The sequence below is a fragment of the Bos mutus genome, chromosome 9 (genome assembly GCF_027580195.1).
Source record: "Bos mutus isolate GX-2022 chromosome 9, NWIPB_WYAK_1.1, whole genome shotgun sequence".
Classification (NCBI taxonomy): domain Eukaryota; kingdom Metazoa; phylum Chordata; class Mammalia; order Artiodactyla; family Bovidae; genus Bos; species Bos mutus.
Genome location: NC_091625.1, coordinates 93,233,145 through 93,251,308, shown reverse-complemented (window position 1 = coordinate 93,251,308; position 18,164 = coordinate 93,233,145). Strand labels below are relative to the sequence as shown.

The window sequence follows — 18,164 nt, the reverse complement described above, 5'->3', positions numbered from 1 at the left end:
ATACCAGCCTATTTCTGGAACAAAATGTATTTCTACTGTAAACAGCAATAATGATGGCAGTAAACCCTTCAGATTAAAACAGAATCAGGATCAAAACCAAGCCTCACCACATTCAGGTATCACTTGCTATATGACCTGAGGGTTATTATTAATATGATATATGAGGTAATATCCAACCACCATGCTAGAGTAAAAGACACTGGAAAGTACTGGTTAGAGCTTCTGCTCTCCAATGGCTCTCAAAGTTGGGAATGCATCAGAATTGCCTGTCAGAGGTAAATGCAGACTCCCAGGTTCCCTCCTCATCACCCTCCACACCCCAGAACCGTTCTGGTGTAAGAGAACTTACTTGAGTCTAGGGCCATACCACCCTGAACACACCTGATAGTGTCTGATCTTGGAAGCTCAGCAGGGCCAGGCCCAGTTAGTACCTGGACGGGAGAGCTTACTTGAGCAGACACTCCGGGTGATTCTGACGCAGACAATCCATTTTTTTTTTTCCAACCTTTTAGAAAACCACAGCTGTATAGTTATCCAACGGATCCTCTTTACTTCAACCTCCATCCTTTCTTCACCTCCCCAAGGCTAATGCAAAGAGACATGAATACATTCCTCTCCCCTAAAGTCTAGCACTCTTGAGAAAAATCAGTCAGCGAGACGAACCTGGTTCTGCTATCCTTACAGAGAAAAAGGTGGTCATTGCCCACACTAGCAATACAATTCTGAAAGTAATCTGATGTTCCAAACATCTACAGATAACCATCTTTCAGGATACAAATACGTGGAGCTTGTTACTCTAAGAATTTTTAAAATCAAAGAAATTAATGAAGGAAGAATTTTAATGCTATACATGTAAGTTATGTTTTACTTTATTTTATGTATTTCAATAAATTGAAATGAGCATTAAAAGACAAATGAAGACAGCTAAGAGCAGCAAAAAGCAATCCAGGAAAAACAAAAATCCTTTCCTCTCTCTAGTGTCGGAATTTAAATATCAAGCAAAAAGAAATGTATGGATAAACATAATGGGCCTCAATGCTGCTTTTAACTGCATGACCTAATCCTCAACTGCATCCCTCAGTACTGGTGGGGGAAAGCGGGGGTGGGGGTGGAGTCCTCAGAGAGAAGAGGTTGAAGGGGCACCTAGAGACTCACATCAGGTTTGAGTGTTGGCTCCACCGAGTATCCCCACCTACCTAGGAGAGGCTTCCTCCTCCCTGCGCTGGCCAAGTCTGGGCAACCAGGATAAAGAGTTAGACAACAGGTCCCCGGTGTACCTAAGGTTAGGGCATCCAGTCCAACCCCACAGCACCATCTCTACTGGGGATGGAGACAGAGACAGGGGAAGAGGGAGGGAGAAAAAAGTGAGGGGAAGAACCCAGAAAGCTCACCCCCTATTACAGCTACATTAGAAACAGGGAATGGTGTGGAGCTTAAATGATTTTTAGACCAAATCCTGCTCTTGGGATTGATATTTTTCCTCAGATTTTAATAAAACATATCTTGAACAATGTAAGATTTTCCTCTTTTATCACCACAGCAGACATTCACAGACAGCGGATCTGATCTTCTGCCCATTTCTAGGTAAGCCTGATATTTTGATGAGCAGCTGCTGGACAGCATGGAGCAGAGCCTAAATCAGAACCAGGCTGTACACACACAGGCTCCAGGTCTGCCTGTGGCTTTCAGGTTACTCTTTTCAGGAGGAAGCCTCTAATCACCTTTCTAAAAGTAAATTAAGTATTGAAAATATTGCTATTACCATATAATTCTTCATTGGCTTTATTTTCCTTTACTTCTGGTATTTGAAAGGAAAAAAAAACTTTTTTCTTAAATATTTTAAACATGACCATGAATAGCATTATCAAATTGTAATCCAACAGAGTCACAGTTATAATCCAAAGCATAAAAAAAATAACTATTCAAAGTTCTCCATCAAAGAGCCAAAAATGCTTTATTACTGGAAATAATCAGTATTAAAAGTCAGAATTTTTCTCTTCCTTTTCCCCACTTCTAATAAAATAAAAGCAAAGACCCAGGCAGGTACAGCTGCACAGGCTAACCCTGATTTTTACAGCAAAACATTCATATCAAATTCTAATATTATCAAAATGCTTTTCTTCATTCTCCAGTAGTTTTTTCTATTTGTTTATTTAAGAAGCTTTCAGGAATAACAAGAACCAAACCAAAACACAAACACAAATATACACATGAAACTGGCCATTCTACATGAATCGAAACTTCGACGGCAGCAAATTATATCTATAGTATATTCAAAATCAGTGCTGAATTTTTAATATACTGTCCTGTCTCCCAAGGGAGAAAAAAGTAAGATAGAGAGGAAAAGTCATGTTCTCATTCCCATCTTCCTAAGCTCTGACCACCCCAGCCAAGAGAGAGCGAAGCAGGCTGCTGATTCCAACAACCTGAGCACCACCTGAGCCCTCAGAGTGGCTCCAACCCGAGTAGAGAAGCACTTACATGGTTGGTTACACAAGCCAACAAGTAGAAATCAAGTCTAGGAGCGGGCGTTGTTCAGACCTGAAAGTAACTTAAAAGTTTTCTCCTCAGATGCTCACAAGCTCTTCAAACATAAAAGGAAATACCCAGCCCTGGTTCAAAGCCTGACAACTAACTACAAGCAAGGTCACCAAGAGGGAGAGTCAGATGCAAAGGAAATTCCAGGCTTCACTAGCAATCTCCTTTAAAGCAAAGAGTGTCTTCATCAATCAACATTCCGAAAGTTTTTATTATCAAGTTAATTAAAAGACTCCTGTGTTAATATCCAAATCTAGGCAATTAGTGGCAGCAAACTAAATGTCCTCATCTTTGCTCTGACAACAAAATCTTATAAAGCAAATGATGCAAGCACTTCTGTAACTTAATACAGGCCTTCTATGCTTTTCTCCAAAAGCTGCAGAACAGAAGGGGCTTATAAATGAACAATCTGTTTTATAAATAATAAGAACCAAAGATTAGGATAAGTAATAAGCAATAATAATAAAGAAATGTTTATTCCACAATGAATCAATGTCAACATGCTAATTAACATCTGAGTTCCTTCAGAGACTTCAAAGGCAAGTTATTAATTCTGAAGTTATGCTACCCTCATGTCCAATACTATCACCTTTTCCCAAAACAATGCCCATTTGCCAAACTCTTTGTTTACTGCATCACCTTTTGAAAAATTCTGTCCACAAAAATGTCCAAACAAAGCAGTATTTTAGAAAATATAAACACTTGTTTCTACCTATGCACATACAGACTTCAGACTTCCACTTAACTATTTATTGAGCGATCCACTATTACAAGTGAATTGCTGAGCTAGAACTATTTTGTTTTAAAAAGTTATTGAACAGTTAACTTTTTATTTCATTCTTAATCACTGAGGAAAAAACAATGAAAGGCATCAGTCCCAAGCATAATTAATATGTTCCTTCTAACTGACCTTGATACTGAAACCAATCTCAGAGTCTTGTTCAGTATCACTTCAGGGTTGGGCATTATCTCTGTTCTCACTAACAAAGAATTAGTCCTACCCTAAAATCATTTCTTCTCTCACCAGCAAACTCTTACTCATTCTCCCAGACCTCCTCTGAGACACGTAGTATCACACCATGCCTTGAAAACACACTTCTCCCACTGTGCTATCATCTGCCTGTGTTGACCTTTCATTCAACTGGGAGTTCATTCCTTCACTTCAAACACAATGTCTTATTAATCACTGGATTCCCAGCATACGGAACATTCCCAAGCAAAAAGGGATTCAATATATAGTTTATGTTTTCCTTTTTCTGTCTTCTACAACTTTTCCAATAAGCCTGAGGTTTAAAAAAATACTAAAAAAATAAAAGCTGTACCTTGAGAAGTACACATTCATAGTATACCCAGTATTTCTCTCAAGAATCTGAGATAATTCTATCAGTTGGAAAAAAAACTATACCTAAAAAGGTAAAGTTTGAAATTCTCTCACTGCTTTAACTTAGTCTTTTTTTTTTTTTTTAAGATCCTGACACATCCTCTTTAAGTAAACTGAAACTTAATCTGAATGGAGTTACCTCCTACAAACCTTCTCTAAGGAAAGAAAGACTTTCTTCTGGCTATGAAAACAACAGTGTAGTTTAAAGCCATGGAAATGGTGTTCTGCGAGACTGCCAACTGTCACGGTCCTGGAAGCTGAACTGAGTCGGCACAAGATCACTGTCAGAGGAAAGGGTATTGACAGACAGTCTAGTTTCCATTCCAGGCGACTCCTTTCACATTACAGATCGTGGAACACTGCCTTCAACACCTAGCAGCTGCTTCCAGTAAGAGCAGTGGGTAGAAGATCTGGGAAAAACTTGTGCCACGATAAAAACATGACCTCTTCTTCAGCATCTCACAAGAGTAGATCTAAAGTAGAACTTCAGTTAGAAGTAGAAGGGGAAAGATGATGAGTCTATAGGTACAAGGAGGAGACAGGAAGGTAATGAAAGTTTGCCAGGAGGGGACAGAGAACCAGGAAACAAACCTACACATCAACTTTGTAGTTGTTGTTTAGTCCAACTTGTGTCCAACTCTTTGCAACCCCATGAACTGTAGCCTGCCTGGCTCCTGTGTTTGGGGATTTTATTATGAACCCAAAATGATAAAATGGAAACTTTAAAACAACAACAAAAGTTAAAATTTATGGCACTATAATTTTCTCTACTATACCAAATTATTAAATCTTGGGTAAAGCAGTTTGAGAAAGTAAGCTAGGATAAAAAAATGCTTCCAAATGCATGAAACTTCTTCAAATAGCTATTCTTTTTCTAAAGACTCAAAAATTAACGCCTTCTGAAAGAAGGAAATATCATGTTGAGTAAATAAAATGTTTGATGGTGAACGTACAGTGCATTTATTAGTTAATCTCTTGGTCGACAACAGAAAGAATAAGGCCTATTCTTACTGATTTTTACTGTGGTGTGTATCTACAAACTTAGAGTCCTCCACACTTTGGGGTAACACATTTTTTCTATTCAACAACTTAATATTCTTACTTACTGATTTTTACTGTGGTGTGTATTTTATATACAAACTTAGAGGCCTCCACACTTTGGGGTAACACATTTTTTCTGTTCAACAACTTAATATTCTTACTTACTGATTTTTACTGTGGTGTGTATTTTATATACAAACTTAGAGGCCTCCACACTTTGGGGTAACACATTTTTTCTATTCAACAACTCTGCTGAGCATGTTCTTTTAAATGTTCAATATTTTAATTTCACATAATCTCTGTTGTATGGTAATAAATCCCATCAAAGGGAAACTTTGTTCACAATTTTGAGTTGTTTGTGCAATATAACTATATCACTGTCACTTGTATCTGTTCATGGTTATTATATAGATGCAAGCCGCTGACTATTTTACAAGTCTTCTAATGTAGACACATCTGAGCATTTACTTAGGAAAAACAATATTTTATTATAAACTTTCTGTCCTTTCTATTACATGAATGTACATGTAATACATGAATTACATTATACTGATGTCTACTGAAATCTTGTATGTAGGAAACTCATATTATGTATACATTTTATTTCAGAAAAAAAATGAGGGAGCCCAAGTTATCTGTAGTGATAAGATTTCAAGGGGGGCAGCTAGTTGTCACAAGGATAAGGAAATGTAATGAAATTTAAGAGTGTAAGGTAAGAATGCTAGATTGTCCCATGATGAGACTGATCCAAAAGATTATTGCACCACATCCCACTTTCACTTCCAAAGTCCCAGCATTCATTTAGATTTCAGTTCAGTTCAGTTGTTCAGTCATGTTGACTCTTTGCGACCCCATGAATCGCAGCACACCAGGCCTCCCTGTCCATCACCAACTCCCGGAGATCACTCAGACTCACGTCCATCGAGTCGATGATGCCATCCAGCCATCTCATCCTCTGTCGTCCCCTTCTCCTCCTGCCCCCAATCCCTCCCAGCATCAGAGTCTTTTCCAATGAGGCAACTCTTCACATGAGGTGGCCAAAGTACTGGAGTTTCAGCTTTAGCATCATTCCTTCCAAAGAAATCCCAGGGCTGATCTCCTTCAGAATGGACTGGTTGGATCTCCTTGCAGTCCAAGGGACTCTCAAGAGTCTTCTCCAACACCACAGTTCAAAAGCATCAATTCTTCGGTGCTCAGCCTTCTTCACAGTCCAACTTTGACATCCATACATGACCACTGGAAAAACCATAGCCTTGACTGGACGGATCTTTGTTGGCAAAGTGATGTCTCTGCTTTTCAATATGCTATCTAGGTTGGTCATAATTTTTCTTCCAAGGAGTAAGCGTCTTTTAATTTCATGGCTGCAGTCACCATCTGCAGTGATTTTGGAGCCCCAAAAAATAAAGTCTGACACTGTTTCCACTGTTTCCCCATCTATTTCCCATGAAGTGAAGGGACCGGATGCCATGATCTTCGTTTTCTGAATCTTCATCAAGAGGCTTTTTAGTTCCTCTTCACTTTCTGCCATAAGGGTGGTGTCATCTGCATATCTGAGGTTACTGATATTTCTCCTGGCAATCTTGATTCCAGCTTGTGCTTCTTCCAGCCCAGCACATCTCATGATGTACTCTGCATATAAGTTAAATAAGCAGGGGGACAATATACAGCCTTGACATACTCCTTTTCCTATTTGGAACCAGTCTGTTGTTCCATGTCCAGTTCTAACTGTTGCTTCCTGACCTGCATACAAATTTCTCAAGAGGCAGATCAGGTGGTCTGGTATTCCCATCTCTTTCAGAATTTTCCACAGTTTATTGTGATCCACACACTCAAAGGCTTTGGCATAGTGAATAAAGCAGAAATGGATGTTTTTCTGGAACTCTCTCGCTTTTTCGATGATTCAGCGGGTGTTGACAATTTGGTCTCTGGTTCCTTTGCCTTTTCTAAAACCAGCTTGAACAACTGGAAGTTCACAGTTCACATATTGCTGAAGCCTGGCTTGGAGAATTTTGAGCATTACTTTACTAGCATGTGAGATGAGTGCAATTGTGTGGTAGTTTGAGCATTCTTTGGCACTGCCTTTCTTTGGGATTGGAATGAAAACTGACCTTTTCCAGTCCTGTGGCCACTGCTGAGTTTTCCAAATTTGCTGGCATATTGAGTGCAGCACTTTCACAGCATCATCTTTCAGGATTTGAAATAGCTCAACTGGAATTCCATCACCTCCACTAGCTTTGTTTGTAGTGATGCTCTCTAAGGCCCACTTGACTTCACATTCCAGGATGTCTGGCTCTAGGCCAGTGATCACACCATTGTGATTATCTGGGTTGTGAAGATCTTTTTTGTACAGTTCTGTGTATTCTTGCCACCTCTTCTTAATATCTTCTGATTCTGTTAGGTCCATACCATTTCTGTCCTTTATCGAGCCCATCTTTGCATGACATGTTCCCTTGGTACCTCTAATTTTCTTGAAGAGATCTCTAGTCTTTCCCATTCTGTTGTTTTCCTCTATTTCTTTGCATTGATCACTGAGGAAGGCTTTCTTATCTCTTCTTGCTATTCTTTGGAACTCTGTATTCAGGTGCTTATATCTTTCCTTTTCTCCTTTGCTTTTTGCTTCTCTTCGTTTCACAGCTATTTGTAAGGCCTCCCCAAACAGCCATTTTGCTTTTTTGCATTTCTTTTCCATGGGGATGGTCTTGATCTCTGTCTCCTGGACAATGTCATGAACCTCCGTTCATAGTTCATCAGGCACTCTATCTATCAGATCTAGGCCCTTAAACCTATTTCTCACTTCCACTGTATAATCATAAGGGATTTGATTTAGGTCATACCTGAATGGTCTAGTGGTTTTCCCTACTTTCTTCAATTTCAGTCTGAATTTGGCAATAAGGAATTCATGATCTGAGCCACAGTCAGCTCCTGGTCTTGTTTTTGTTGACTGTATAGAGCTTCTCCATCTTTGGCTGCAAAGAATATAATCAATCTGATTTCAGTGTTGACCATCTGGTGATGTCCATGTGTAGAGTCTTCTCTTGTGTTGTTGGAAGAGGGTGTTTGCTACGACCAGTGCGTTCTCTTGGCAAAACTCTATTAGTCTTTGCCCTGCTTCATTCCATATTCTAAGGCCAAATTTGCCTGTTACTCCAGGGGTTTCTTGACTTCCTACTTTTGCATTCCAGTCCCCTATAATGAAAAGGACATCATTTTTGGGTGTTAGTTCTAAAAAGTCTTGTAGGTCTTCATAAAACCATTCAGCTTCTTCAGCATTACTGGTTGGGGCATAGACTTGGATTACTGTGATATTGAATGGTTTGCCTTGGAAATGAACAGAGATCATTCTGTCGTTTTTGAGACTGCATCCAAGTACTGCATTTCGGACTCTTTTGTTGACCATGATGGCTATTCCATTTCTTCTGAGGGATTCCTGCCCGCAGTAGTAGTAGATATAATGGTCATCTGAGTTAAATTCACCCATTCCAGTCCATTTTAGTTTGCAGATTCCTAGAATGTTGACGTTCACTCTTGCCATCTCTTGTTTGACCACTTCCAATTTGCCTTGATTCATGGACCTGACATTCCAGGTTCCTAAGCAATATTGCTCTTTACAGCATTGGACCTTGCTTCTATCACCAGTCACATCCACAGTTGGGTACTGTTTTTGCTTTGGCTCCATCCCTTCATTCTTTCTGGAGTTATTTCTCCAGTGATCTCTAGTAGCATACTGGAAACCTACTGACTTGCGGAGTTCCTCTTTCAGGATCCTATCATGTTACCTTTTCATACTGTTCATGGGGTTCTCAAGGCAAGAATTCTGAAGTGGTTTGCCATTCCCTTCTCCAGTGGACCACATTCTGTCAGACCTCTCCACCATGACCCACCCGACTTAGGTGGCCCCACAGGCATGGCTCAGTTTTATTGAGTTAGGCTGTGGTCCTAATGTGATTAAATTGACTAGTTTTCTGTGATTATGGTTTCAGTATGTCTGCCCTCTGATGCCCTCTTGCAACACCTACCGTCTTACTTGGGTTTCTCTTACTTTGGATGTGGGGTATCTCTTCACAGCTGCTCCAGCAACCTGCAGCCGCTGCTTCTTACCTTGGACGAGGGGTATCTCCTCACCCCCGCCCCTTCTGACCTTGAACGTGGAATAGCTCCTCTAAGCCCTTCTGTGCCCGCGCAGCCACTGCTCCTTGGAGGTGGGGTTGTTCCTCCTGGCCGCCGCCCCTGGCCTCGGGCGTGGGGTAGGTCCTCCTAGCTGCCGCCCCTGGCCTCGGACGTTGGGTGGCTCCTCTCGGCCACTGCCCCTAACTTCGGATGCGGGGTAGCTCCTCCCGGCTGCTGCCTCTGACCTCGGACGTGGGGTAGCTCCTCTAGGCCGTGCCTGCATCATCGCAGCCTGGCACTCTCAGCCACTGCCCCTGACCTCAGACGTGGGGTAACTCCTCTTGGCCTCTTCCTCTTGGGCATGGGGTCCTCCCGGCTTCTGCCCCTGACCTCGGCCATGGGGTAGCCGCCCGCGCTAAATGTGCCGGTCGCAGCCACCCACAGCTATTTGTCTAAGCCTAGAACCCAACTCCATTCTGCATATAAGAACAAAGTATTGTTAAAACAACTTTATACTGAATTTTCCAGGAATAAAACTACCGTCATGTACGTCGAGGGAAGATTATATTTTATTTCAGTTGGACTTTGACCAAGAGCGGTTCTTGGTCTTAGAAGACGGTATCTCCCCATTGACAACCCTAGCCTGACATCCAGGAGGCTGATGCCACACTCCTCTATCAGCCTCATGATATGGCTGCCAGGTCCACATTGACACCACGCATACATGCAAACATTAATTTCACAAGCCTTCAGTGCAGTCATACACAAGAATCTAGTTAAATATATAATATTTTATTACATACTACTTTCACTTTTCCATACCAGTTAGTGCATTTTTCTGACTTGTTTAAAATTTTGCATAGTAACAGAGTTTCCATGGATTTTGTGTAGGTAACATATTTTTTATAACATATTCTTTATATTTCAAAAGAAAAAGGAGGCAGTAGGAAAGTTTCATTTTGGTGAAGGACAGGGAAGCCTGGCATGCTGCAGTCCAAGGGGTCACAAAGAGTCGGACACAACTGAGCAACTGAACAACAACAACAAATTAATATGTTCTAAATTACTTATTAAATTGCAATTTATATAGTTCTAAATTGTATAAAAGACATCAAGTAAACAACTAGAAAACAGAAAAGACTACCAGTTCCAGCAGTGTGGCAGACTGGATACTGTAAATGTCTATAACTGAAATATTGAAAACACTGGGAAACGTGCCTTTTTAAATGGATCACAAACCCGGAATGAATGTAAGTGAAACCAAGAACACATAAAATAAACCAAGAACATGGAAAGTAAGAGAGCAATAGAAGCTGAATTCTGTTACAGATTTTAACTTTCCAGCTGATGACTATACAGGGAACAGAAGAAAGGAGGAATCTAGGGCCGCCAAAAAGGAGCAAAATATGAGACGATACCTCTCAAATAAACAAGGGACTAAGAAGGGCTATATCCATCATGTATGAGCATTCACTAAAGAGAAAAGAAAAATACCTGTCTTGAACTTGATACTGAGAGGTAGGAAGAATTTTTAAATGACTCCTTTGAGAATTAGCAACCACAGGCTAACCATGACCAGAGTTTCTGGTCAAAATTAACACTAATGGTGCACTCTATAAAATCTCAAGAAGAGAATTCCATTTAAAATGGTCCCAAAGGCCATACCACCTGAACCCACCAATCAATCTTAACACTATTTGTTCTAGGACAACAAAATATTAGGGTGTATATCTCCTGATGTAATACTCTCAACAGCATCAGCTGTGAAGTATTCAAATCATATCGGTCAGTAACGATGTGTAACATGCCACCCCAAACTTAGTGGCCTAAAGACAGCAGCATGTATTAGTCTCACAGATTCTGTGGGTGAGTAATCTGGACAGAGTCCAAAAGGGAAGGTCTATCTTCATCATAATGGCTCTACGCCTCAGCTGGAAGACAGCTGATGGTCACCAGCTTGGGGCTGGAACCACTGGAGGCTCTTTCTCTCAAAAGGAGGGTCATGGACCCCTCCACTGAACAGAAATGCTAAGGACATGATTTAAATGCTGAGGACATAACCTAAATGCTGAGGACATGATTTACAATAATCACAAATAAAAATGTTTAACTTCAAGCCTGTGGATCTAACTGCCAATTTACAGGAAACAGAAGAGCCGGATGAACAAATTAAGCCACATCAAGGGAAAACATCCAGACAAAGCCATTTCACAGGAAAACCAACTCAAGTTTTTTTCAACATGCCAAGGGGATGAATGGGAGTGGGGTAAGACAGAACTGATCCAGAAAAATGATGTAAGGATCAAATCAATGTATTAACAGTCATTTGAATCTGGCTTGAAACGAATGAACTTTAAAGGCATTCTGATGACAATTGGGGATATCTGAATATGGCTAGGCTAGTACATGAAGGAACTTATGCTGGCATGTGAGTGTTCATTCCATTATTCTGTTTATCACTCTACTGAGATCTCTTTATATAATAAAACTTTAGAAAATAAAATACGAAATATGATTCCTAATGACTAGTGTCCACAAGCAACTGGCAAAAGCATACACCAATCCTTCTGAGGGAATAAAACAGAAACCCAGGTCTCAATAAAACAGTCTTTAAAAAATGAACGAAGGAAGTAAGAAAATTCTTAGAACTAAAAGAGAATAAAAATAATGCATAACAAAATTTGAGAGACTTAGCCAAAGGAATACTTAAGAGGAAATTTTTTAATCTTCTGTTTGGCTTCATCAGACAAAAAGTAAGACATAGTCAAAGTAAAGCACAGATTTAATTAAACTTATAAAAAAGAGACCATGTAAAAATCCAGAAAATTCTTAAAATCATGCTACTGGAACATGTGTAGGTACTCTCATACATCAGTGGCTGGAGTATAAATTGGTACAATCCTTGAGAGGAACAATCTAGCAAAATTACAACCACATGTACCCATTGACACAGCCAGGAATTTATCTGATAGATACACTTGAACATTTACGAACTGACACAAATACAAAGCATCATGGCAGAGTTGTTTGAACTGCAAGTAACTAAAAATAACCTAAACGCCCATTGAAAGAGAACTGGTTAAATATATTACGATATGTCCATAAAATGGAATGAAGTTATAAAAAGGAATGGAGGATGGCTTTACTGCTACTTTGCAAAGATCATAGAAAATATACTTAAGTGGGTGGGGAAGGGGGGTGATAAAGAAGAGAAGAATGTTTATAGTATATTATGGTGTACCAACATTTGTGTGAAAATAGAGCTAACAATCAGAGAAGGCAATGGCACCCAACTCCAGTACTCTTGCCTGGCAAATCCCATGGATGGACGAGCCTGGTAGGCTGCAGTCCATGGGGTCGCTAAGAGTCGGACACGACTGAACGACTTCACTTTCACGTTTCACTTTCATGCATTGGAGAAGGAAATGGCAAACCACTCCAGTGTTCTTGCCTGGAGAATCCCAGGGACAGGGGAGCCTGGTGGGCTGCCGTCTCTGGGGTCGCACAGAGGTTGGACACGACTGAAGTGACTTAGCAGCAGCAGCAGCAGCAGCAGAGCTAACAATTAAAATATGGTATTTTGCTTCTTTGTAAGGAAACTAAATAAACATAATAAAGTGGTTGTCTAGCAAAAGGTGAGCTTGCTGGTGAGCTAGGCAAGAGGAACTGTGTTGGGAGACTCGGATCTGTATCATTTCCTTGTACTTTTAAATTTTTGACACATGGGAATGTATTGATTATTCAGAACATTACACATTAAAAAGTGTTAAAGAAACAAAGGTAGGTATCTTAATGGAACTCTAAAATTAACTTTTGCATCATTCACATTAACAAAAGACACAAAGTAATACTTTCTGATGATCTCCTAGTTCAAAAATCAACAGATTATGCATGCAATGTCTAGAAAGAAAAGCAAAGTCTACAGGAAGGAATGCTCTGTCTGTCATGAAACATTGGCTTCTTAAGTCAAAATAGTTGAGTTTCTTTGTTTTTTAAATGTGAACTCAGTATTAAAAATTCTTATTAAAAGTTAGATTGATTTTGAAGATATTCTAGTGGTTATTTTTACTTTGTTTTGGGATAGATTGGGGGGAGGTTGTTATTCTAGTTTTGGAGGTACTAACTATATGGAAAATGCTAGATGTCATTTCCAAGATAAACTTCCCCAATCTATATAAATATCTAACTCCCTAAAAATCAAAACTGTTCCTGTAAAACCAGACCCTCTGATTGGGGTCCCTAAATATCTCTGATTTCCACTTCTTTGTCCCAAAAGAGTTTATAGAAACTTAAAAAATATTTAGCATTCTATAGTGAAAACAAGAAAAAAATTCCAATATACTTTGGGAAATAATTGACTTTCCTCAGAATATATCAAAAAAAAAAGTATTTACATCGAGTCATTTTTATACAGTACTTCCTGACATATGGAAAAGGAAATGGCAACCCACTCCAGTATTCTTGCCTGGAGAATCCCATGGACGGAGGAGCCTGGTAGGCTACAGTTCAAGGGGTCACAAAGAGTTGGACACGACTAAGTGACTTAACTTCACTTCCTGACATATACTTTATTGTATTCAAGTTAATAAAACAATGGTAGTATCGCTGAAAGCATAAAATAGACCTAAACTAAGCACATTTGAATTGTACTCATTAAAATAAGATTTTACCTATAGTATGCTTTAAATATTTAAATATAAAGGATATTAAATAACTAATTGCCATGTGGAAGAAGACATCAGTGAATGCTTCATAAAGGAAGTAAATTTTGAACTTGGTCTTGAAGGAAATGATAGGCACTCAGAATCCTTAACCAAATTGGTTTTACAATCAGATTCATTTTAGCACACTGAAGTAAAATGACTAATGCAATATCTCCGTTGAGTCCTTCTTAAACTTTGTTAACATGACAAAACATTTTGTCTACAGAGAAGTTCAATAAGGCTCTGAAAGCCCATGAAAAAATCTTTAACTTTATATATTATAAACCCAGATACCAGTCTCTCACTTAAAAAGAAATGGTATTATAAGTTATTTAATTTTCCTGATTTTAATAAAAGAACAGACTAAATAACTTTGAAATAATGTACATTCCTACATCTATAAATTGCTTTAAATTTTGCAAAGTGAAAGTGAAAGTGAAGTGGCTCAGTCGTGTCCGACTCTTTGCCACCCCATGGACTGTAGCATCCGTCCATGGCTCCTCCATCCATGGGATTTTCAAGGCAAGAGTACTGGAGTGGGTTGCCATTTCCTTCTCGGGGGATCTTCCCAACCCAGGGATTGAACCCAGGTCTCCTGCATTGTAGGTAGAAGCTCTCACCGTCTGAGCCACCAAGGAAGTCAACACATATGCAAAACACAAGATTCTATAGCCTCTTCAATCTCAGCTGTTACACTGTTTTGTTTAAAGCTGTAAACTCTTTTTGGAACTCTTAAATAAAAATCACATGGAAAAAGCCTACAAAGAATCCAATAAAATCCTTACGAAATCAGCTGAATTTGTTAAAATTAAGCTTCATATATTTATATACTTTGCCTAGCATCAGCAATCACTCCAAGCTGTCTAGGAATCATTTTGAAGACTGAACAGTCAGTGCCACTGTCTTCCCCTATCTTCATCACTGCCACCCACAAAAAAGAAAGAAGAGGAAAATACAAAATGCAAAGTTACAATTTTATACTTATGACTGAAAGTGCTATGAACGTTCTATTTGAATTCAGAGTACAGGTCCTGAGTTCATGATGCCTTTTAATATCTTCGGTGACAATCTCTAAAACAAGATGAAACTGAATCACTGTACCCAACGCATATGTACTATTTTTCAACAAATCATGTAAGCTGAAATATGTAGCCCAATAACCTCAAAGAGTATTTAATGAGGCTAATTTAAACTGGAAACTGTTTAACATACTCAAAGTACATGATTCCCTTCAGTATTTTAATATATTGTAATTGAAGTGATTATCTGTTTATAAACTAGTTTAGGAAGAATAATACTGCCAAAGGCAACAATGTTTTTGATACAGTAGCACTTACCATTAAAACAAATCAAAAGAAAGCTCAAGATAAAAACACCATGTATGTGCCAACTAGCAAGATTAAATGATCAATAAAACCATTTTCCTCAATAAGCCTCAACAAAGTGACAGAGCACTTTCTTCAAAGATTCGGAATACACATGACAAAGAACATGTAATGACTGACGTTTTCTGCTGTCACTAACCGGTAATGTAAGAAGCTATTAAGCTACTCATTCTTCCCACCCTTCAATCTCAAACATCCATTCTTAAACAAACATTTAGGATATAGTTCTACATTTTCTCAAAACTTCATTTTTTCCCACTGAGAACAGAAATTCTCTAAGTGGGACAGGAAAATGTCTCAGAACCCGGGGTGGCCTTTGAACACAGGAAAGAGGCCTGGTGACCAGGAATGTGCTCACCTGCTGCGGCTGGTACCTCTGCTGGGACTGGGAGGGCAGATATGGCGCCTGCGGGGGAAGGTGCGGAGGCTGCGGCTGCTGGTTGTAGTAAGGCTGCTGGCCCTGCTGGCAGTAACCACTCACACCCTGCTGTCCGTACTGAGGTGGCATCTGTCAAGAGTCAAGACGGGCAAGTGAGAGAAAGTCTAAACATGCAATTCAATAAAATCAAATATGGTTTTGATTCAGCAACGTGAAGTAGGTTCTTTGCTAAGCAACTGAATTCAAATTTTTAACATTCTCTCCATTAGATAAATCGGCCTACTGCCTTCTCCTCACATACTATCAATGAAGACAAAAGATAATTTAACTTTGCTTTAAAAAATACTTTATCAGATATCAAATACTGATAATTTCACAAAAATCCAGAGGGGGTAAAAAGCTCCGAATACTGACATCAAAAAAATTGCTTCTGCCAAGGAAGTCAGAGAAAGATTATACTAATCCATTCTTATGCAATACACAAATGAAAATGAACTCCAGTTCAAGATCCCTTACTAAAATTTTGTAGGATGCTTGTGATTTGGGTACACGTTTGTTTCAACGAAGGTCAGAATGCCTCAATTACATTTTAGCAAATACCAGTTACATTAGCAATTCCATTCACTATTTTTGCTAAAAAGAAGCAACACTGCTTTACAATAAAATGAAACACATTTAGAAAACAATACTATGTATACCAAACAACGTAACTATCAATATGAGCAAGATATTCATAGCTATACAAGAATAGTATTTTCCTAGTTGATAAACAGTCAATGATGTAAAGTGTCCAAGTGTTAGTCACTCAGTTGTATCCGACTCTTTGTGACACCATGGACTATAGACCTCCAGGTCTATAAACTTCCTCTGTCCATGGAGTTTTCCAGGCAAGAACACTGGAGTGGGTTGCAATTCCCTTCTCCAGGGGATCTTCCCTACCCAGGGATGGAACGATTCTTTACCATCTGAGCTACCAGGGAAGCACTTAGCTGGAAATACCCAAGATGTAGACAGAATGACCTAAAATGGGTCTTCTCCATTTCTAGTTACATGAACCTAAAAAAATATTGAAATTGTTCAAAGAGAAGTTCTTCCTCATGCAATAAATATACCATTGATGATATTTTTTGATGTTCTATCAAATCAGAAATCTATTGACACATTTTTTTTTCCCTAACTGAGAGAAAGAATAGGAGAGGAAAAGAAAAACAAGGTATCAGAATGGCAAAAAGCACTCCTGGGACAAGAATGGTGAAGTCACTGTTAATACCACAATATAGTTCATTTGAGAAATCCAAGAACTTCATCCCCATAAGCCTATATACTTCTAAGAATTAAGTATCAGTTCCAGATATACACTTAAAAAACAAATTGACTACAGAATATTGAATGAGAGGGAAAAAGAGTAAGGAATATATTAAACATTTTGCCTCTAAGACCAATTAGCACAGTAATTTGTAATATGTACTATGAAGTAAAAAGAAAAAACTGCAAAATGCTAAAGTTCATACTCCTTTTGACCTAATCTAGATTATTTTCAAACTTCTAGCAATGGTGACAAAACATTTGGCCACAATGACTTACAAACGCTTCTCATCACACAGATCCTAAGTTACTAGAACAGACAAGTTTGTACTGAAAACCATTCAACAGCATAGTTGAATTCTTTGCTTTTATTTATTTTACAGCTTGATGTCTCATAATGAATGTATGTCCCTGCCATGAGCCAAGCCAAAGAATTTCCATAAAATACAACTCCACATGCTAGAATACCATATACTACCACAACACATATCCTTTCGTTCAACACCCATATGTTTGATTTGATATCTAATACTATATTTCACACGAGCATCTTTGCAGTTTGATTTGAAGCAGTTAGGGTAACACTTTGCCAGTGTTAAAATGACTGTAAAGCTCAGTCAACACAGCCAGCAACTCCCCTATGAATTGCACTTTAATATGTTGACTTTCTGGTTTACAGAAACCCTTAAACACAATATGGAAGTGTTGTTTCAGGGCAGGGGGTGGGGGTCCTCTATTTTCTAAGCAAGACAACAAGAGGACATATTGCATTAGTCTCCTAACACTAGAGCAGCCATGAGCTTACTATATCCTTTAACCACCTATCCCAACTCTGAAAAGCATGGAAGCAAGGCAGGTGCAGGTGAGGCAGGTAGAATGGGTGGGGACGTAAGCAATTCCACAATGGATCCGTAGCAACAATCTGCTGACCCCAATAAACGTCATGGGGAAAACCATCAAAAGCACCTGCTTGGGAGATTTTGTTGCTGTTTTCCTCAATTAAAAATCTACTTGTTATCCTTTTAGATACATGGTCTCATTATGTGGTACTAACTAACTGGCATCTAACCCTCTGAGAGCCTGGGATAACTTATAACATGGTACAGGTGGGCTATAAGACCTGGGGCCTAGAGCCAAGCAACTGCATGTGGTCCACTGTCCTTACATGGGAGACACAACTGAATAGAGGTGACTAAAATGCTCATCTACCTACAGAATTTCTGTATTAGCAATTTACGAAACCTAAATCCAAGTCCTCCTATACCTTAGTTGTGTGAATATAATCAATCACATAATGATATCTCTTACATCTCCATTTGCAAAAT

General features: G+C 39.1%; 1 protein-coding gene across 8 annotated transcripts in view; it reads right to left on the bottom strand.

Annotated features, from left to right (window-relative positions):
* ARID1B (AT-rich interaction domain 1B) overlaps nt 1-18,164 on the bottom strand; it is a 435,159-nt gene that overhangs the window by 294,917 nt on the left and 122,078 nt on the right. For all 8 annotated transcript variants that reach the window (XM_070376934.1, XM_070376935.1, XM_070376938.1 and 5 more), the window contains exon 3: nt 15,514-15,663. In XM_070376934.1, coding sequence (XP_070233035.1) covers nt 15,514-15,663 — 150 coding nt within the window. The remainder of the gene's footprint in view (nt 1-15,513; nt 15,664-18,164) is intronic.